Raw genomic sequence first — 22,397 nt, forward strand, 5'->3', positions numbered from 1 at the left:
GAGAGAAAGAGAGGAGAAAGAGAGAGAGAAAGAGAGAGAAAGAGGCGGCGAGAGGCGAGGGCCCAGAGAGAGGCGGCGAGAGGCGAGGGCCCAGAGAGAGGCGGCGAGAGGCGAGGGCCCAGAGAGAGGCGGCGAGAGGCGAGGGCCCAGAGAGAGGCGGCGAGAGGCGAGGGCCCAGAGAGAGGCGGCGAGAGGCGAGGGCCCAGAGAGAGGCGGCGAGAGGCGAGGGCCCAGGGAGAGGCGGCGAGAGGCGAGGCCCAGGGAGAGGCGGCGAGAGGCGAGGGCCCAGGGAGAGGCGGCGAGAGGCGAGGGCCCAGGGAGAGGCGGCGAGAGGCGAGGGCCCAGGGAGAGGCGGCGAGAGGCGAGGGCCCAGGGAGAGGCGGCGAGAGGCGAGGGCCCAGGGAGAGGCGGCGAGAGGCGAGGGCCCAGGGAGAGGCGGCGAGAGGCGAGGGCCCAGGGGAGAGGCGGCGAGAGGCGAGGGCCCAGGGAGAGGCGGCGAGAGGCGAGGGCCCAGAGAGAGGCGGCGAAATGCGAGGGCCTAGAGAGAGGCGGCGAGACACAAGGGCCTAGAGAGAGGCGGCGAAACGCGAGGGCCTAGAGAGGCGGCGAAACGCGAGGGCCTAGAGACAGGCAGCCAGACGGGAGTGCACAGAAAAAAGATTTACCTGTTAGCAAATCTAAGCCAGAAGACATTGTATGTGTAGAGCTTGAGGGGTCGCACAGAGCGGAGCAGCACCACGTAACGGATGTCAAATTTCACCATCCCAACGTCGTCCCGATGGAAGAGCACCGGATTCTCTATATACTTTGATACAACCTACATAAGAAAATGAATACATCATGTTACCCTTGTACACAAGGCATTATGGATGGGCAAAGTTTTTTTTGAAAAACAATGGACTAAAGAAGAAGAAAAAAAAATACTAACTAGAAATATGTCACAATCTAATAATTTGCTTCATGTTCCTCCATGGAGAATGTTATGTGATAATTATTCTGATGAACTTCCCCTTTAGAGATTGTTGTCACATATGGAGATCTTTTGACATAACTACTGGAAACAATTGTTAACCCCTTGCTGGAAGCATGCACTTTCCGGAAGATGTGTGGTTAGTATTTTTGAAAGTGAACACTCATTCACAGGTGCATAATTCTGAGCTCATTACACTCTTAATCTGCAGCAGAGACTCACATCCCCTCCACTGACTGGTCACCACTAGGGGGAGCTCTCTGTATACACAGTGTACTGTGTGCAGAATTATTAGGCAAGTTGTATTTTAGAGGATTTTTTTTTAATTATTGATCAACAACTATGTTCTCAATCATCCAAAAGACTCATAAATATCAAAGCTTAATATTTTTGGAAGTTGGAGGGGTTTTTTTTTTTTTAGATTTGGCTATCTTAGGAGGATCTGTTTGTGCAGGTAACTATTACTGTGGCAGAATTATTAGGCAACTTAATAAAAACCAAACCTATTCCCATCTCACTTGTTTATTTTCTCCAGATAAACCAATATAATTGCACAAAATTTAGAAATAAACATTTCTAACATGCAAAAACAAAACCCCAAAAAAAATGAGTGACCAATATAGGCACCTTTCTTTCTGATGACACTCAGCAACCGACCATCCATAGATTCTGTCAGTTGCTTGATCTGTTTACGATCCACATTGTGTGCAGCAGCCACCACAGCCTCCAGACACTGTTCCCAGAGGTGGACTGTTTTCCCTCCCTGTAGAGCTCACATTTTATGAGGGACCACAGGTTCTCTATGGGGTTCAGATCAGGGGAACAAGGGGGCCATGTCATTATTTTTTCATCTTTTAGACCTTTACTGGCCAGCCACGCTGTGGAGTAGTTGGATGCATGTGATGGAGCATTGTCCTGCATGAAAATCATGTTTTTCTTGAACGATACAGACTTCTTCCTGTACCACTGCTTGAAGAAGTTGTCTTCCAGAAACTGGCAGTAGGTCTGGGAGTTGAGCTTCACTCCATCCTCAACCCGAAAAGGTCCCACAAGTTGATCTTTGATGATCCCAGCCCATACCAGTGCCCACCTCCACCTTGCTGACGTCTGAGTCGGAGTGGAGCTCTCTGCCCTTTACTGATCCAGCCTCTGGCCCATCATGAGTCACTCTCATTTCATCAGTCCATAAAACCTTTGAAAATTCAGTCTTAAGATATTTCTTGGCCCAGTCTTGACGTTTTATCTTATGTTTCTTGGTCAGAGGTGGTGGTTTTTCAGCCTTCCTTACCTTGGCCTGTCCCCGAGTATGGCACACCTTGTGCTTTTTGATACTCCAGTAACGTTTCAGCTCTGAAATATGGCCAAACTGGTGGCAAATGGCATCTTGGCAGCTTCACGCTTGATTTTCCTCAATTCATGGGCAGTTATTTTGCGCCTTTTTTGCCCAGCACGCTTCTTGCGACCCTGTTGGCTATTTGCCATGAAACGCTTGATTGTTCGGTGATCACAATTCAAAAGTTTGGCAATTTCAAGACTGCTGCATCCCCTCTGCAAGACGTCACAATATGGACTTTTCAGAGCCTGTCAAATCTCTCTTCTGACCCATTTTGCCAAATGAAAAGGAAGTTGCCTAATAATTTAGCACACCCTTATATAGGGTGTTGATGTCATTACACCGTACCCCCTCCTCATTACAGAGATGCACATCACCTGATTTACTTAATTGGTAGTTGGCTCTCAGCCTATACAGCTTGGAGTAGGACGACATGTATAACAAGCATCATGTGATCAAAATACTCATTTGCCTAATAATTCTGCACACAGTGTAGACGCAGTAGGCTCCTGAGCTCCCTCTAGTGGTGGCTGGTAGTAGCCAAAATCTTCATCTATACAGAGGATTTAGAACTCTATCAGAAAGTCTGTGCCGGTCTGCTAGAATATATATTAAGATATTAATCAACACAGAATTTGGGATCTCAAGGGCAGTATATAGCCCTAATATTGGAGTGTATACTACTGACATGTTAAAGGATGGACTTCAAGGGTAAGGCAATTTGGAGTATTTCCTTTTACACTACCAGGCAGTCCTCCGACATGGGGCAAGATAATGATGAGTTTCTATCAATTTGTGTAGCAGGGTGATACAAAGAACAGCAAAGACATCCTTTTCTATGAGTGAGAGGGAAAGAACCAACCAGGAACCTAAAGGGTCACTCATCTGTCATTTTATGGCTTTTGGATCAACTAAAGGAACGGGTGGCCTAAAGGGGTTTTCTGCCCCTTTAAAATTTACATATGGTCTCACTTAACCTTCTGATCCCCCTCTGCTGGCCGTGTCCCCCTCTCTTCCAGCATGGTTGTTGTTTGACCGCTGCAGCCAATCACTTGCAGCAGTCACATGCTGACCCTATCGGAAGAGAAAGAGGGGATGTAGGTGGAAAAACTCTATTTGGATGCCTAGTTATCGGCAAATGCCGATAGGAAATCTACCATGACGAGGAACTGGCCAGAGAATAGGAGGCAGAGAGGGAGTGTCGCAAGCAAAACACACACCTGGTGCCAAAACGCCTGCAGAGTATATTTTTTGGGTCGGGGCCAGTGAAGTACCATGACGCATCCTCAATTTCATTTCACCCATGAAGAAGGAGACATGATGGAACTTGAGACAAACCTTCGGCGTGCTCTCCCGCTGACGGATGATATAGGACAGGTTGGTTGTGACGTGTGTGTCCAGACTCCGTGCCAGGTTCCACGGTTTGCAGATCCAGTGATTGTCTTCTCCTCTGTGGAGACAATGGCATAAGACAGGTAAAGTGGCTAACCTCCAGAACTCAGGCACTTCCCTCAGGAGCAAATATTTGACTTCAAGCCTCAAAATCTCTACACGGCCGCACCCAGTCCCCGGTGTAGCTGTACCTCTCCTCCCGCTGCTTGAAGTAGCTGATAAACTGCGGGAGCTCCGTCTTCAGGTTAAAAGTACGGGGCAGCCATTGTGGACCTTCCGCATCTCCGACCCTTCTGGAAACGGACGCCAAACAGTCCTTTACGGTCAGCAGATTCTCACACGGGAACTGATTGAGGAGGACATGGGGTCTCTCCGCACTGAGCGTCCTAGAGGGACAGAAGTGTAAGGTCATATATAACCACCATTCAAGGATATAAAAAAATATCTTTATAGTAGTCAGAGCTGGTTTTTTTCCTGATACAAAGCTCCAAACACTCAGTATTGACTGTTAAAATCTAAGATTGCAGTTATTTGTGGCCTCCACTAGAGGGAGCTGCAGCTCTTACTGAATAGCATGAGCTCAGTAATAAAACTTAATCTCAGGCTCCCTCTAGTGGTAGCTGAGGAAAGGAGGGAAAGGAGGGACGAAAAAGGAGGGAAAGGAGGGACGAAAAAGGAGGGAAAGGAGGGACGAAAAAGGAGGGAAAGGAGGGACGAAAAAGGAGGGAAAGGAGGGACGAAAAAGGAGGGAAAGGAGGGACGAAAAAGGAGGGAAAGGAGGGACGAAAAAGGAGGGAAAGGAGGGACGAAAAAGGAGGGAAAGGAGGGACGAAAAAGGAGGAAAGGAGGACGAAAAAGGAGGGAAAGGAGGACGAAAAAGGAGGGAAAGGAGGGACGAAAAAGGAGGGAAAGGAGGGACGAAAAAGGAGGGAAAGGAGGGACGAAAAAGGAGGGAAAGGAGGGACGAAAAAGGAGGGAAAGGAGGGACGAAAAAGGAGGGAAAGGAGGGACGAAAAAGGAGGGAAAGGAGGGACGAAAAAGGAGGGAAAGGAGGGACGAAAAAGGAGGGAAAGGAGGACGAAAAAGGAGGAAAGGAGGGACGAAAAAGGAGGGAAAGGAGGGACGAAAAAGGAGGGAAAGGAGGGGACGAAAAAGGAGGGAAAGGAGGGACGAAAAAGGAGGGAAAGGAGGGACGAAAAGGAGGGAAAGGAGGGACGAAAAAGGAGGGAAAGGAGGGACGAAAAAGGAGGGAAAGGAGGGACGAAAAAGGAAGGAAGAGGAAGGAAGAGGAAGGAAGATTCCTGGAGTCATATTCATTATTATAATAATTTATATTTTTGCCTGACTAGTTTCCGACCCGAGAAATAACACTTGACTAATCTAAAATTTATATATATGTATTTTACACTCCAATGCATCTGAAAAGACAAAACTTTGTAATTAGTCTCAAGTTAAAATATTGTTAACTTTCATGTTTATTTCCCTTGTCCAGACCCATGCGTCCCCATGGTAACAGACCACAAATAAACCCTTTGTAGTCAGATTCTACAAGTATATACTGTATCCTGCTCTGGGTGGAGCTGCAATACTACAGACAACCTTATAGACAAGTGTGGCACTGTTTCCAGATGATTTTCTAATAATGGGCAATCCCGTTAAAAAGATAAGACTGGGGAGAAATGTAATTCAGGGGAGAGCAGTGAGATGGAGCCCCTCAGACACTCACCTTATAATCTTTGAAGTGGGAGAAGTTGAAGAGGATGTCGGCTTCTTTCTCGTCGTTGGTAAAGACAAATCTCGGGTGGTCCACGCCGGTCAGGACTTGCTGCATATCTGTGTACACTCTGAAAGGCAAAAACAGGGAGATTTTCTGTAACTTTAAAGGCTTGCCGGTGTTTGTCTGCAGCGCTTTGTGACGTCAGTGCTGCAGCCAATAACAATCACTGAGCTCAGCTGCTCTCGATATCCACTCTGGCAGAGTAGCTGAATTCAGCGATTGGCTGCAGCACCCTCAATGTGACAGCCGTATTTCAGGCTATCACTGAGCTCAGCTGCTCTCGTACTGTCACCTCTAGCTGACGCTGAACTCATCGATTGGCTGCAGCGCTCTCAATGTGACAGCAGCGCTGTAGACAATCATAGATATCCGGAACATTGGTAAGGACTCAGTGTTGGACCCGTGGAGGGTGAGTAAAGCCCAGTATTTATTTATATATTTAAAATGAAATTACAGCCGGTGCACAGGGGTTTTCTGAAACAAAACTAAGGCCAAATTCAAACATTGCAGACTTGCAGTGCAGATTCTGCAGTAATTTTCCGTACATTACAAGTAAATCCCAGTCACAAGTGCACAAACGTGAAAGATTTGTGCAGATTTCAAGTCTGCAGCGCGCTGGTTATTATGCAGATTTTCATTCTGGTTTCGCCCTATTTAATGCTTAGTCAGTGGAGCAGAGAGAAATCTCCAACAAAACCTGCAACGAAATGCTCACGTTTTGTGGAGGTGGCCTGAGTTGTAGTTTGTTTAAACGTAATAATATCTGTGTATGTAAATAATCAAAATGTAGATGTAGTTGTATTGTAATCTGTCTATCTATGTAGCAATTGCATAGATCTATAATATAATTCAAAGCTGTATAGTTGAGAAGGGTTACCAAGAATAAGTGAACAGATGTAGAAACGATGGAAATCTTTTAATGAGGAGTAAAAGTCTTATCAGTACTGTTCACGACAGAAAGAATGTGCAAGGAACGAAGGGAATTTTGTTACTTACCGTAAATTCCTTTTCTTCTAGCTCCAATTGGGAGACCCAGACGATTGGGTGTATAGCTACTGCCTCCGGAGGCCACACAAAGCATTACACTAAAAAGTGTAAGGCCCCTCCCCTTCTGGCTATACACCCCCCGTGGGATCACGGGCTGCTCAGTTTTAGTGCTAAAGCAAGAAGGAGGAAAGCCAATAACTGGTTTAAACAAATTCAATCCGAAGTAACATCGGAGAACTGAAACCGTTCAACATGAACAACATGTGTACCCGAAAAAACCAAAAATCCCGAAGGAAACAGGGCGGGTGCTGGGTCTCCCAATAGGAGCTAGAAGAAAAGGAATTTACGGTAAGTAACAAAATTCCCTTCTTCTTCGGCGCTCCATTGGGAGACCCAGACGATTGGGACGTCCAAAAGCAGTCCCTGGGTGGGTAAATTAATACCTCAAGTTAGAGCTGCAAAACAGCCCTCCCCTACGAGGAGGCAACCGCCGCCTGCAGGACTCTTCTACCTAGGCTGGCGTCCGCCGAAGCGTAGGTATGCACCTGATAATGTTTGGTGAAAGTGTGCAGACTCGACCAGGTAGCTGCCTGGCACACCTGTTGAGCCGTAGCCTGGTGTCGTAATGCCCAGGACGCACCCACGGCTCTGGTAGAATGGGCCTTCAGCCCTGATGGAACCGGAAGCCCAGCAGAACGGTAGGCTTCAAGAATTGGTTCCTTGATCCATCGAGCCAGGGTGGATTTGGAAGCCTGCGATCCTTTGCGCTTACCAGCGACAAGGACAAAGAGTGCATCCGAGCGGCGCAGGGGCGCCGTGCGGGAAATGTAGATTCTGAGTGCTCTCACGAGATCCAACAAATGCAAATCCTTTTCATACCGATGAACTGGATGAGGACAAAAGGAAGGTAAGGAGATATCCTGATTGAGATGAAAAGAGGATACCACCTTAGGGAGAAACTCCTGAATCGGGGCGCAGCACTACCTTGTCCTGGTGAAAAACCAGGAAGGGAGCTTTGGATGACAGCGCTGCCAGCTCGGATTACCCTCCGAAGAGACGTGACCGCTACCAGAAAGGCCACTTTCTGTGAGAGTCGAGAAAGTGCAACATCCTTCAGAGGCTCGAAGGGCGGCTTCTGGAGAGCAACTAGTACCCTGTTCAGATCCCATGGATCTAACGGCCGTTTGTACGGAGGGACGATGTGACAAACCCCCTGCAGGAACGTGCGTACCTGAGGAAGTCGTGCTAGACGCTTTTGAAAAAATACCGATAGCGCTGAGACTTGCCCTTTAAGGGAGCCGAGCGATAAGCCTTTTTCCAAACCAGATTGCAGGAAGGAAAGAAAGGTAGGCAATGCAAATGGCCAGGGGGACACTCCCTGAGCAGAGCACCAGGATAAGAAAATCTTCCACGTTCTGTGGTAGATCTTAGCAGACGTGGGCTTCCTAGCCTGTCTCATGGTGGCCACGACCCCTTGAGATAATCCTGAAGATGCTAGTATCCAGGACTCAATGGCCACACAGTCAGGTTCAGGGCCGTAGAATTCAGATGGAAAAACGGCCCTTGTGACAGTAAGTCTGGCCGGTCTGGTAGCGCCCACGGTTGGCCGACCGTGAGATGCCACAGATCCGGATACCACGACCTCCTCGGCCAGTCTGGGGCGACGAGCAGGACGCGGCGGCAATCGGACCTGATCTTGCGTAGCACTCTGGGCAAGAGTGCCAGAGGGGGAAAAACATAGGGCAGCTGGAACTGCGACCAATCTTGCACTAAGGCGTCTGCCGCCAGAGCTCTGTGATCGCGGAGACCGTGCCATGAAAGTTGGGACCTTGTTGTTGTGCCGGGACGCCATTAGGTCGACGTCCGGCCTTCCCCAGCGGCGACAGATTTCCTGAAACACGTCCGGGTGAAGGGACCATTCCCCTGCGGCCATACCCTGGCGACTGAGGAAGTCCGCTTCCCAGTTTTCTACGCCGGGGATGTGAACTGCGGATATGGTGGAGGCCGTGGCTTCCACCCACATCAGAATCCGCCGGACTTCCTGGAAGGCTTGCCGACTGCGTGTCCCGCCTTGGTGGTTGATGTATGCCACCGCTGTGGAGTTGTCCGACTGAATTCGGATCTGCTTCCCTTCCAGCCACTGCTGGAAGGCTTGTAGGGCAAGATACACTGCCCTGATTTCCAGAACATTGATCTGAAGGGTGGACTCCTGCTGAGTCCACGTACCCTGAGCCCTGTGGTGGAGAAAAACTGCTCCCCACCCTGACAGACTCGCGTCTGTCGTGACCACCCCGCCCAGGATGGGGGTAGGAAGGACCTTCCTTGTGATAATGAGGTGGGAAGAAGCCACCATTGAAGAGAGTCCTTGGCCGTCTGGGAAAGGGAGACTTTCCTGTCTAAGGACGTCGACTTCCCGTCCCATTAGCGGAGAATGTCCCATTGAAGTGGGCGCAGATGAAACTGCGCAAACGGGACTGCCTCCATTGCTGCTACCATCTTCCCCAGGAAGTGCATGAGGCGTCTTAAGGGGTGCGACTGACCCTGAAGGAGAGACTGCACCCCTGTCTGTAGTGAACGCTGCTTGTCCATCGGAAGCTTCACTATCGCTGAGAGAGTATGAAACTCCAAGCCAAGAGACGTTAGTGATTGGGTCGGTGACAGATTTGACTTTGAAAAGTTGATGATCCACCCGAAAGTCTGGAGAGTCTCCAGCGCAACGTTCAGGCTGTGTTGGCATGCCTCTTGAGAGGGTGCCTTGACAAGTAGATCGTCCAAGTAAGGGATCACCGAGTGTCCCTGAGAGTGCAAGACTGCTACCACTGCTGCCATGACCTTGGTGAAAACCCGTGGGGCTGTCGCCAGACCAAATGGCAGGGCTACGAACTGAAGGTGTTCGTCTCCTATAACGAAGCGTAGAAAACGCTGGTGCTCTGGAGCAATCGGCACGTGGAGATAAGCATCCTTGATGTCTATTGATGCTAGGAAATCTCCTTGAGACATTGAGGCAATGACGGAGCGGAGAGATTCCATCCGGAACCGCCTGGTTTTCACGTGCTTGTTGAGCAGTTTTAGGTCCAGAACAGGACGGAAAGAGCCGTCCTTTTTTGGCACCACAAACAGATTGGAGTAAAAACCTTGACCTCGTTCCTGAAGAGGAACAGGGATCACCACTCCTTCTGCCCTTAGCGAGCACACCGCCTGCAGAAGAGCATCGGCTCGGTCGGGATGTGGGGGAAGTTCTGAAGAACCGAGGCGGAGGACGAGAACTGAACTCTATCCGGTACCCGTGAGACAAAATGTCTGTTACCCACCGGTCCTTGACCTGTGGCAGCCAAATGCCGCAAAAGCGGGAGAGCCTGCCACCGACCGAGGATGCGGAGAGAGGAGGCCGAAAGTCATGAGGCAGCCGGCTTGGAAGCGGTTCCTCCGGCTGCTTTCTTTGGGCGTGAGTGAGTCCGCCAGGAATCTGAGCTCCTCTGCTCCTTCTGAGTCCTTTTGGACGAGGAGAATTGGGCCCTGCCCGAACCTCGAAAGGACCGAAACCTCGACTGTCCCCTCCACTGTTGAGGTTTGCTTGATCTGGGCTGGGGTAAGGAAGAGTCCTTACCCTTGGACTGTTTAATGATTTCAGCCAATTGCTCACCAAACAGTCTGTCTTGAGATAATGGCAAACTGGTTAAGCATTTTTTGGAAGCAGAATCTGCTTTCCATTCCTTTAACCATAATGGGTCTCCCAGGGCTATGTCCGTTCTCCAGCTCAGACTGCGTGCAGGAATGGCTGCCGGCGTCCTGTGAAGAGGGGCGGGCCGTGGGCGTGCTGCAGACAAAGAGCGGGAAACTGGCGTCCCACTGTGCCCAGTGAGAGGGCTGGAGTATGTAAATAAGACTCCAGCCCTCGGCGCTGACTATTGTACAGCGTCTCTCCCCTTCCCTGACTGACAGGGCTGGGGGCGGGAACGAAACGTAACTAGGCCGCAGAAGCCGGGGACTAGATTTATAAGCGCTGCCGTCGTAAAAGCACGGTCGGCGCGAAGTCCCCGGCGCACCACAAGTCTCAGCCGCGCCGCAGTCTCCGGGGGCGGCCGGCGCGGTAGTTCCCCACACATAAACTCACTCAGCTAAGCTGCAGTGAGTATAACTCAAGCGCGCAGCGCTACTGTCCCCGGCGCACTAGAACACCCAGCAACGCTGGAGTGTGTCTGTGCCTGTCTGTACGGGAACACAGAGTACCTGAATGTTGCAGGGCCTTGTCCCTGACGGTACCCAGCTCCGTATCCAGCAGGATCTCCGGGTCTGTGGATGGAGCCCGGCCTCAGAGCCTGAAGGCCGGTAAGATCCCACTTCACCAGAGCCCTCAGGGGGATGGGGAAGGAAAACAGCATGTGGGCTCCAGCCTCCGTACCCGCAATGGGTACCTCAACCTTAACAAACACCGCCAACAAGAGTGGGGTGAGAAGGGAGCATGCTGGGGGCCCTATATGGGCCCTCTTTTCTTCCATCCGATATAGTCAGCAGCTACTGCTGACTAAACAGTGGAGCTATGCGTGGATGTCTGACCTCCTTCGCACAAAGCTTGAAAACTGAGCAGCCCGTGATCCCACGGGGGGTGTATAGCCAGAAGGGGAGGGGCCTTACACTTTTTAGTGTAATGCTTTGTGTGGCCTCCGGAGGCAGTAGCTATACACCCAATCGTCTGGGTCTCCCAATGGAGCGCCGAAGAAAAAGATGTGTTTTACAAAATGCTGTGAGAAATTAAGGAGTGGAGAACTCCCTGTTTAGCTTCAAGGCCGAAGTAGCTTTTCTGTATAATTGGGTGTCTTCCAATACACGAGTTCAGTTGGTGATGCTGGCTCAAGGAGAACAGGTCTCATGTATTCATTGTCTGATATATATATATCAGAGCCGATATTAATGTAACTAATACGGCACCATCTCTGGATATCCCAAACGAAGACTCCATTAGCAGTCTTCACCCAAATTCCTCCCTTGACAGTTTTACTTGCAGATTTCATTGCTGATTTGTAAGCAAATCCACAAACAGATTTTCTGCAGTGTGTGAACTTAGCCTAAGGACTTTACCTTTAAATGGAGGTCCAACTCCCGGGACTCCCACCAATAAACCGACTAGACCCCACATCGTTTTTTTGTAATGGCTTTAAATCCGCTAGTGGAGCTTGAAGCAGTCAGATCCCCCCTTGGATTTACTGTGATCTTATGATCAGTGACCTACAGGACCCAAACATCCTGAGAATGGAAGGTCTGTAGCACTTTCACCCCTTCACTATTTTAAGGGGAAATTAGAAGTGGACGCAGTGCTGTGCTCCTTTTGTCTGAGTGGTGGTCCCAGATTCCAGCAATCAGAACTTTATAAGATGGAAACACCCCTTTAATTGTCTATATTAAACGGAATCTATCACCTGGTTTTTACCACCTAATCTAAAAGTAATATAATGTAGAGGCAGAGATCCTGATTCCAGCGATGTCACTTACTGGGCTGCTAAGTGTAGTTTTGATAAAATCTTGTTTAATCAGCAGGAGATTATCATTACAGGACTACTTGGAAAGGTAGTCCAGCATATTCATGAGCTCTGTATAACTGCTAGATCTGAAGCAGAGAAAACAGTGATTTTATCAAAATGACAGCAGACAGCTCAGAAAGTGACACATCACTGGAATCAGGGTCTCTGTCTCTACATTATGCTGCTCTCAGATGGCAAACCAAAACCCGGTGACAGACTCCCTTTAAGGAAAGAACTTTTATTGTCAGGATCAAGGGTGATCGCCACTGATCTTGAAGTTATTTAATATCCTAGTGACATGCCATCATTTTAAAACATCGGAATACCTTTACAAATATATTATTCCAAACTTTTATTCACACCCTCCGTGTGAAATAAGTCACAGAAAACGTACTTGAAAATTTTAGTCTTGTCGGGTAATGGCGGCTCCACGGGAAGAGGCAGAGATTCTTTATTCTCAGCAAAAATGGCCTAAAAATAATTAAAAATGAAAAATAATAAAATAAAAAAAAATATTCTATAATTAAATTCTCCAACCATAGTAATAAAGCCAACAGCGCATACAGTCATAACTGCAGTACATGGGTGTTACCAGTAGGGGACAACATCAGGAATCTGAGCCAACTCCCCAATACGATTACTTGCCAATGACTGACGGCATCAGGATCATGACTAGAGTCGGCATAGAACCACCTACCCACGCCGGTCTCACCTGATAATGGGCATCAGAGGGCTCTGGTGTTTGGTGGTTTATGTGGGTAACATCCATGGATTGCCAGGGTAGAAGCAGACAGCTCCGCAAGAAAGGCTCAGTCTCTCCGTACACGTAATCGCGGGATACTTCTTCTGTAAAACCACAATGAAAATATAATAAAATATTAATAACACATATTTAAAATCTAACATTGCAGATACTTCTGGCCACCACTAGAGGGAGCTGCAGCTCTTAATGAATACTGTGAGCTCAGTAATAAACTTGAATCTCATAGGCTCCCTCTAGTGGTCATTGCAGGAAATTCAAGTGTTGGTATTTCATAATACTGTACATAATAATATTATTAATAATAAATTATTATTTACTACTATCAATAAGAAATACTACTACTATTCATATTATATAATTTTTAATATTAGTAGTAGTATTTCATGATAATAATAATACTTAATATTGGAAAATACTACTACTAGTAGTAGTAGTAGTAGTAGTAGTAGTATTACCCATTATTGTTATTACTATTAATATTAATTATGAATATTGATAATAATGGGAAATACTACCACGAATATATTATTTTTACATAATATTATTAGTACTACATACCGTAATAATAATAATAATAATAATAGTATTTCCCATTATTATTAATTAAAAACATAATATTAAAAAATATAATAGTATTTCCTATTCTTATTAATATTAAATAAATAGTAATAATAATAATGAATAATACTACTAATATTATTAAGAAATAATAGTAGGATTTCATTCTTATTAATTTAATAATAATAATAAATAAAAAAATAGTAGTAGTAGTATTTCCCATTCTTATTATTAATTAAATAATACATAATAATATTAAAAAATATAATAGTAGTATTTCCTATTCTTATTAATTAAATAATAATAATAATATAATAATAATAATTATAATAAAATCTACAAATTTCTTGTATATCCATTTTCAAGATCTCTGCTTGCTGTCAGGGAAACAATATGGCACAGGCTAAAAATGATAAATGATCAGCTAAAGGCAGTATTGCTTCAGAGCCTTGGATGTAAAAAAACAAAAAATAAAATAATGCTTTCATTCACTGACCTCCATTGCTCATGTCCTTCAGGGGCCACAGTATGGTGTATGCCAACTGCTGGGGGATGTAATAAAACGGTGCGGTACCAAACGTCGGCTCGTCCGAGTGCTGAATCCTGGAGCCAAATTCGTCCATTATATACCAGACAGGAACTTTCTCCTCTGCTGTCTGTAAAGAGAAAAAAAAAAAAAAAATTGTGCTTAAAGGGGACAAAAACAGCCCATTTTCCATTCCATTATACTCCCGCTGTTCTCCTGAGTCATCAGTTTTTCATTTTTTAAAATCCGCCATACGGATCCAGAGATATGGGCCTTTTTATTTCGGTATATGGGTCTTGGTATCTGACCTTCACTGGCCAAGGCAATTACATGAGTCAACAAGAACTTTAATGCTAGACTCCAAAGAGTCTTATAGAAACAAGGAGGGGCTTATCCCCCATGTCTGGCTGAATTTTAAGAAACTTAACCCATGCTAGGCACTGACAGAGTCCATGTCGTCACACCCCCTCTGATCATCTGTAAGAAGGTACTGCGGTGACCGAATCTAAACAGCGGAGAGGTCGTTTTTAGGTACTGCAGCTCAGCTCCCATTGAAGTCATCTGCGCTGCAGTACTTGGAATGGCCACTACACAGAGAACGGAGCTGTGCTGTTTTGGTCCTTCCATCCGGACACTGCAGGATCTGCTTACAGCTGATCGATGGGCGTAACCCCCCCCGATCTGTTATTGGTGACCCTTCCTAAAAGATAGGACATAAAGATCTAAGAACAGGCCAATCCCTTTAAAAAGGTATAGAGCTACCTTAGTGACTGATCAAAATTAAAAAGGTGAACTTTCCCTTTAAGGTCTTAAAGGTAAAGTATGGCTGTCACCTCACCCCATGTGAGAGCTGATACGTCTGGTTATACTTCCACATTTCCGCCAGAACCATCTCCACCACGTCCACGTCTGGAACTTCTCCGTGGAACTCAATGCCCATAAGGTTGGCCATACGATGAAGGAGGCCGGGAACTTCCATCAACTGGTGCCGAGCGTGCTCCACGCGGTAAGTCCACGCGTGGTCAATCAGAAAAATGCTGAAAAAAAAAGAAATAAAAAATGTATTTGTTTTCATTAAATATGGGATGTTTGTAAATAGTGTAAAACAAACAAACAGCAGTCGTTTTAAGAACACCTGTGTTTCCATGGTAACAGAATACAAACAAATCCCCAGCAGTTACACTCGCTTCCGTCTGACCTCTAATGAATAATTTAGAAAAGATCAATAACTAGTAATAACATTTATATCAGTTAAGTCAAGTAGGAAGTTTCCTAAAAACACCCTATAAAATAAAAAACAAAAAACATCTCATGTACGAGAATCAGGGGATCGCCGAGGATCAGGCTCCTACAAATCGCAGCGATCATCGGCGATCACTGGTGCACAGGTCAAGCCACAGACTCCGGAAGCAGTGGCCTCTAGTGGGGTAATGTAGTATTACACGTAGGCCATTAAAATGAATAGGGACCAAAGAAGCGAAGATCCTCCTGATGGGAACCTGAGCCTACTGAGCCCCTCTCTAAACTGGCCACGAGGACCCCCGCTATGATTAGCATACACTCTAATCCGACAGACGTCGTCTTGATGAGACACCCCCTTTAAGCGCACCCAGCCCATCTATTTAGTAAACGCACCAGTTCGGGTCAGTGGCTCGCAGCCCGTGCTCATTGGTGACAATTACTTTGAAAGAAGGTTCGGTCCCTGGGTTTGGTTTCTTCTTTTTCAGTTCTCTTTCAATGTCCGCCTGTTCTTCAACCTCCTCTTCCTCCTCGGCCTCCTCCACCTGCATTATTCCAAACATTTCCCCGGCATCAAAGATCTAGGAGGTAAATCAAGACGTCTTGGGTTACTCACCACCAATAGAAGTATAGGATAAAAAAGAGCAGCAGAATTGTGAGTGCAGCTCTGGAGTATAATACAGCATGTAACTCAGGATCAGTACAGGATAGATAATGTAATGCATGTACACAGTGACTGCACCAGCAGAATAGTGAGTGCAGCTCTGGAGTATAATACCACATGTAACTCAGGATCAGTAATGTAATCTATGTACACAGTCACTGCCCCAGCAGAATAGTGAGTGCAGCTCTGGAGTATAATACAGGAGGTAACTCAGGATCAGTACAGGATCAGTAATGTAATGTATGTACACAGTGACTGCACCAGCAGAATAGTGAGTGCAGCTCTGGAGTATAATACAGGAGGTAACTTAGGATCAGTACAGGATAAGTAATGTAATGTATGTACACAGTGACTGCACCAGCAGAATAGTGAGTGCAGCTCTGGAGTATAATACAGGATATAACTCAGGATCAGTAATGTATGTATAAAGTGATTGCACCAGCAGAATAGTGAGGGCAGCTCTGGAGTATAATACAGGAGGTAACTCAGTATCAGTAATGTAATGTAATGTATGTACACAGTGACTCCACCAGCAGAATAGTGAGTGCAGCTCTGGAGTATAATACAGGAGGTAACTTAGGATCAGTACAGGATAAGTAATGTAATGTATGTACACAGTGACTGCACCAGCAGAATAGTGAGTGCAGCTCTGGAGTATAATACAGGATATAACTCAGGATCAGTAATGTATGTATAAAGTGATTGCACCAGCAGAATAGTGAGGGCAGCTCTGGAGTATAATACAGGAGGTAACTCAGTATCAGTAATGTAATGTAATGTATGTACACAGTGACTCCACCAGCAGAATAGCAAGTGCAGCTCTGGAGCATAATACAGGATAAACAATCTCATTGGAGGAGGCCAGATTGTATTATACCTGGGTTGTAATCTTAGCCATGATTTACGTAACCCCTCACATATTTGTGCCTCCTCCTCTTACATGACACATCTGCAGTATTGCAGCTGCCAATGCAGAGGGCTCGGTAACATGCCAGGACCTGGTAGTGAATGTGCGGTTGGCACATAGAAGCTCTCCTGGGAATCAAATTTCTATTGTAGATTTCGCAGGGTCCCGAGGGGTAAAATGACGTCTGCTGTGCAACACAAAATACCCAATTGTCACACATTTTTTGTCTATATGGCTGAGGTTACATTTGTCTGAAATATCATCATCTGCTGAATTGGCAAATACTATTAATAGTGCAACAAGCGTCAAGGTGAGAAATCACAGTGAAGGGATGAGAACATAGGATGGCGAGAGAGCGCTACAACCAGAGGGGGGGCAGGGAGAGAGCGCCAGACACCGGCGCTACACTGGGGAGGGGGGCAGGGAGAGAGAGCAACAGACCGGGCGCTACATTGGGGAGGGGGGCAGGGAGAGAGAGCAACAGACCGGGCGCTACATTGGGGAGGGGGGCAGGGAGAGAGAGTGCCAGACCCCGGCACTACACTGGGGAGGGGGGCAGGGAGAGAGTGCCAGACCCCGGCACTACACTGGGGAGGGGGGCAGGGAGAGAGAGCAACAGACCGGGTGCTACATTGGGGAGGGGGTCAGGGAGAGAGAGTGCCAGACCCCGGCACTACACTGGGGAGGGGGGCAGGGAGAGAGTGCCAGACCCCGGCACTACACTGGGGAGGGGGGCAGGGAGAGAGTGCCAGACCCCGGCACTACACTGGGGAGGGGGCAGGGAGAGAGTGCCAGACCCCGGCACTACACTGGGGAGGGGGGGCAGGGAGAGAGTGCCAGACCCCGGCACTACACTGGGGAGGGGGGGCAGGGAGAGAGAGAGCGCCAGACCCCGGCACTACACTGGGGAGGGGGCAGGGAGAGAGTGCCAGACCCCGGCACTACACTGGGGAGGGGGGGCAGGGAGAGAGAGAGTGCCAGACCCCGGCACTACACTGGGGAGGGGGGGCAGGGAGAGAGAGAGTGCCAGACCCCGGCACTACACTGGGGAGGGGGGGCAGGGAGAGAGAGAGTGCCAGACCCCGGCACTACACTGGGGAGGGGGGCAGGGAGAGAGCGCGCCAGACCCCGGCACTACACTGGGGAGAGGGGGCAGGGAGAGAGAGTGCCAGACCCCGGCACTACACTGGGGAGGGGGGGCAGGGAGAGAGAGCGCCAGACCCCGGCACTACACTGGGGAGGGGGGGCAGGGAGAGAGAGCGCGCCAGACCCCGGCGCTACACATGGAGGGGCAGGGAGAGAGCACAGACCCCGACACTACACACGGGGGGCAGGGAGAGAGCACAGACCCCGACACTACACACGGGGGGGCAGGGAGAGAGCACAGACCCCGACACTACACACGGGGGGCAGGGAGAGAGCACAGACCCCGACACTACACACGGGGGGCAGGGAGAGAGCACAGACCCCGACACTACACACGTGGGGGCAGGGAGAGAGCACAGACCCTGACACTACACACGGGGGGGCAGGGAGAGAGCACAGACCCTGACACTACACACGGGGGGGCAGGGAGAGAGCACAGACCCCAACACTACACACGGGGGGCAGGGAGAGAGCACAGACCCCGACACTACACACGGGGGGCAGGGAGAGAGCACAGACCCCGACACTACACACGGGGGGCAGGGAGAGAGCACAGACCCCGACACTACACACAGGGGGCAGAGAGAGAGCACAGACCCCGACACTACACACAGGGGGCAGAGAGAGAGCACAGACTCCGGTACTACACACGGGGGGCAGGGAGAGAGCACAGACCCCGACACTACACACGGGGGGCAGGGAGAGAGCACAGACCCCGACACTACACACGGGGGGGCAGGGAGAGAGCACAGACCCCGACACTACACACGGGGGGCAGAGAGAGAGAGGACAGACCCCGGCACTACACACGGGGGGCAGGGAGACCCCACATATCTACCACTTTTGTACAATTTGTGTCTGGTGTAAAAAAATATACAAAAAGTTACTGTGACTCTCACCATTGCCCCCTGTGGTCAGTTATAGGCTGCACCTGTCACCCACCAGATACACCCTCCTGATACCCTCCGGTGTTGGGGGGCTCTCGGCTTCCACAGGCCGCCCCTCCCCCCACATACGGAGCCAGTAGTAACCCAGTATTAGAGTTAACCCCTCACACTCTGCAGCCCCCGGTGTCCGCAGACATGAGGCCCCGGGCCGCCTACCTCCCCCTCCAGCTTGCGGTGCAGGCTCGGCCAGTATTCCCGGGGCACGGCTGACGCCAGCAGAGCCGCCTGGTGCAGAGCCACGAACTGGGAGAAGCCGCCATCCTGCTGCGGGGCGCCGGGCTCGGCCATGCTGTCTGCGGCTGCGGCTCTGAGCATGCGGGAAGGGAAGCGGATTATAGGAGGCGGCTCCAGACTCTGCCCTCCCCATACCGCCCGTGCCCGGCTCTGCCTTCCCCATACCGCCCGTGCCCGGCTCTGCCTTCCCCATACCGCCCGTGCCCAGCTCTGCCCTCCCCATACAGCCCGTGGCCGGCTCTGCCCTCCCCATACCGCCCGTGCCCGGCTCTGCCCTCCCCATACCGCCCGTGCCCGGCTCTGCCCTCCCTGTACCGCCCGTGCCCGGCTCTGCCCTCCCCATACCGCCTGTGCCCGGCTCTGCCCTCCCTATACCGCCTGTGCCCGGCTCTGCCCTCCCTATACCGCCCGTGCCCGGCTCTGCCCTCCCCATACCGCCCGTGCCCGGCTCTGCCCTCCCCATACCGCCCGTGCCCGGCTCTGCCCTCCCTATACCGCCCGTGCCCGGCTCTGCCCTCCCCATACCGCCCGTGCCCGGCTCTGCCCTCCCCATACCGCCCGTGCCCGGCTCTGCCCTCCCCATACCGCCCGTGCCCGGCTCTGCCCTCCCCATACCGCCCGTGCCCGGCTCTGCCCTCCCCATACCGCCCGTGCCCGGCTCTGCCCTCCCCATACCGCCCGTGCCCGGCTCTGCCCTCCCCATACCGCCCGTGCCCGGCTCTGCCCTCCCCATACCGCCCGTGCCCGGCTCTGCCCTCCCCATACCGCCCGTGCCCGGCTCTGCCCTCCCCATACCGCCTGTGCCCGGCTCTGCCCTCCCCATACCGCCTGTGCCCGGCTCTGCCCTCCCCATACCGCCCGTGCCCGGCTCTGCCCTCCCCATACCGCCCGTGCCCGGCTCTGCCCTCCCCATACCGCCCGTGCCCGGCTCTGCCCTCCCCATACCGCCCGTGCCCGGCTCTGCCCTCCCCATACCGCCCGTGCCCGGCTCTGCCCTCCCCATACCGCCCGTGCCCGGCTCTGCCCTCCCCATACCGCCTGTGCCCGGCTCTGCCCTCCCCATACCGCCTGTGCCCGGCTCTGCCCTCCCCATACCGCCTGTGCCCGGCTCTGCCTTCCCTATACCGCCCGTGCCCAGCTGTGCCCTCCCTATACCGCCCGTTCCCGGCTCTGCCCTCCCCATACCGCCCGTGCCCGGCTCTGCCCTCCCTATACTGCCTGTGCCCGGCTCTGCCCTCCCCATACCGCCCGTGCCCGGCTCTGCCCTCCCCATACCGCCCGTGCCCGGCTCTGCCCTCCCCATACCGCCCGTTCCCGGCTCTGCCCTCCCCATACCGCCCGTGCCCGGCTCTGCCCTCCCTACACAGCCCGTGCCCGGCTCTGCCCTCCCCATACCGCCTGTGCCCGGCTCTGCCCTCCCTATACCGCCTGTGCCCTGCTCTGCCCTCCCTATACCGCCCGTGCCCAGCTGTGCCCTCCCTATACCGCCCGTTCCCGGCTCTGCCCTCCCCATACCGCCCGTGCCCGGCTCTGCCCTCCCTATACTGCCTGTGCCCGGCTCTGCCCTCCCCATACCGCCTGTGCCCGGCTCTGCCCTCCCCATACCGCCTGTGCCCGGCTCTGCCCTCCCCATACCGCCTGTGCCCGGCTCTGCCCTCCCCATACCGCCTGTGCCCGGCTCTGCCCTCCCCATACCGCCTGTGCCCAGCTCTGCCCTCCCCATACCGCCCGTGCCCGGCTCTACCCTCCCTATACCGCCTGTGCCCGGCTCTGCCCTCCCCATACCGCCTGTGCCCGGCTCTACCCTCCCTATACAGCCCGTGCCCGGCTCTGCCCTCCTCATACCGCCCATGCCCAACTCTGCCCTCCCCATACCGCCTGTGCCCGGCTCTGCCCTCCCTGTACAGCCTGTGCCCGGCTCTGCCCTCCCCATACTGCCCGTGCCCGGGTCTGCCCTCCCTATACCGCCCGTGCCCAGCTGTGCCCTCCCTATACCGCCCATGCCCGGCTCTGCCCTCCCCATACCGCCTGTGCCCGGCTCTGCCCTCCCCATACCGCCTGTGCCCGGCTCTGCCTTCCCTATACCGCCCGTGCCCAGCTGTGCCCTCCCTATACCGCCCGTTCCCGGCTCTGCCCTCCCCATACCGCCCGTGCCCGGCTCTGCCCTCCCTATACTGCCTGTGCCCGGCTCTGCCCTCCCCATACCGCCCGTGCCCGGCTCTGCCCTCCCCATACCGCCCGTGCCCGGCTCTGCCCTCCCCATACCGCCCGTTCCCGGCTCTGCCCTCCCCATACCGCCCGTGCCCGGCTCTGCCCTCCCTACACAGCCCGTGCCCGGCTCTGCCCTCCCCATACCGCCTGTGCCCGGCTCTGCCCTCCCTATACCGCCTGTGCCCGGCTCTGCCCTCCCTATACCGCCCGTGCCCAGCTGTGCCCTCCCTATACCGCCCGTTCCCGGCTCTGCCCTCCCCATACCGCCTGTGCCCGGCTCTGCCCTCCCTATACTGCCTGTGCCCGGCTCTGCCCTCCCCATACCGCCTGTGCCCGGCTCTGCCCTCCCCATACCGCCTGTGCCCGGCTCTGCCCTCCCCATACCGCCTGTGCCCGGCTCTGCCCTCCCCATACCGCCTGTGCCCGGCTCTGCCCTCCCCATACTGCCTGTGCCCAGCTCTGCCCTCCCCATACCGCCCGTGCCCGGCTCTACCCTCCCTATACCGCCTGTGCCCGGCTCTGCCCTCCCCATACCGCCTGTGCCCGGCTCTACCCTCCCTATACAGCCCGTGCCCGGCTCTGCCCTCCTCATACCGCCCATGCCCAACTCTGCCCTCCCCATACCGCCTGTGCCCGGCTCTGCCCTCCCTGTACAGCCTGTGCCCGGCTCTGCCCTCCCCATACTGCCCGTGCCCGGCTCTGCCCTCCCTATACCGCCCGTGCCCAGCTGTGCCCTCCCTATACCGCCCATGCCCGGCTCTGCCCTCCCCATACCGCCTGTGCCCGGCTCTGCCCTCCCCATACCGCCTGTGCCCGGCTCTGCCCTCCCCATACCGCCTGTGCCCGGCTCTGCCCTCCCCATACCGCCTGTGCCCGGCTCTGCCCTCCCCATACTGCCTGTGTCCAGCTCTGCCCTCCCCATACCGCCCGTGCCCGGCTCTACCCTCCCTATACCGCCTGTGCCCGGCTCTGCCCTCCCCATACCGCCTGTGCCCGGCTCTACCTTCCCTATACAGCCCGTGCCCGGCTCTGCCCTCACTGTACAGCCCGTGCCCGGCTCTGCCCTCCCTATACCGCCCGTGCCCAGCTGTGCCCTCCCTATACCGCCCGTGCCCGGCTCTGCCCTCCCCATACTGCCTGTGCCCAGCTCTGCCCTCCCTATACCACCCGTGCCCAGCTCTGGCCTCCCTATACCGCCCGTGCCCGGCTCTGGCCTCCCTATAC

At 52.2% G+C, this 22,397-nt stretch overlaps 1 protein-coding gene across 1 annotated transcript in view; it reads right to left on the reverse strand.

The window, feature by feature from the left end:
* The window catches only part of TTLL12 (tubulin tyrosine ligase like 12), a 25,313-nt gene extending 6,231 nt beyond the window's left edge, over nt 1-19,082 (reverse strand). The window contains exons 1-11 of the mRNA XM_075343358.1: nt 18,885-19,082; nt 15,461-15,645; nt 14,664-14,862; nt 13,796-13,955; nt 12,691-12,824; nt 12,373-12,449; nt 5,422-5,539; nt 3,887-4,080; nt 3,642-3,753; nt 666-817; nt 587-620 (exon numbers count right to left, since the gene is read on the reverse strand). Coding sequence (XP_075199473.1) covers nt 587-620; nt 666-817; nt 3,642-3,753; nt 3,887-4,080; nt 5,422-5,539; nt 12,373-12,449; nt 12,691-12,824; nt 13,796-13,955; nt 14,664-14,862; nt 15,461-15,645; nt 18,885-19,043 — 1,524 coding nt within the window. The 5' untranslated portion in view covers nt 19,044-19,082. The remainder of the gene's footprint in view (nt 1-586; nt 621-665; nt 818-3,641; nt 3,754-3,886; nt 4,081-5,421; nt 5,540-12,372; nt 12,450-12,690; nt 12,825-13,795; nt 13,956-14,663; nt 14,863-15,460; nt 15,646-18,884) is intronic.
* Nucleotides 19,083-22,397: the final 3,315 nt, after the last annotated feature.

This window comes from Anomaloglossus baeobatrachus, chromosome 4 (genome assembly GCF_048569485.1).
Source record: "Anomaloglossus baeobatrachus isolate aAnoBae1 chromosome 4, aAnoBae1.hap1, whole genome shotgun sequence".
Taxonomy (NCBI): Eukaryota; Metazoa; Chordata; class Amphibia; order Anura; family Aromobatidae; genus Anomaloglossus; species Anomaloglossus baeobatrachus.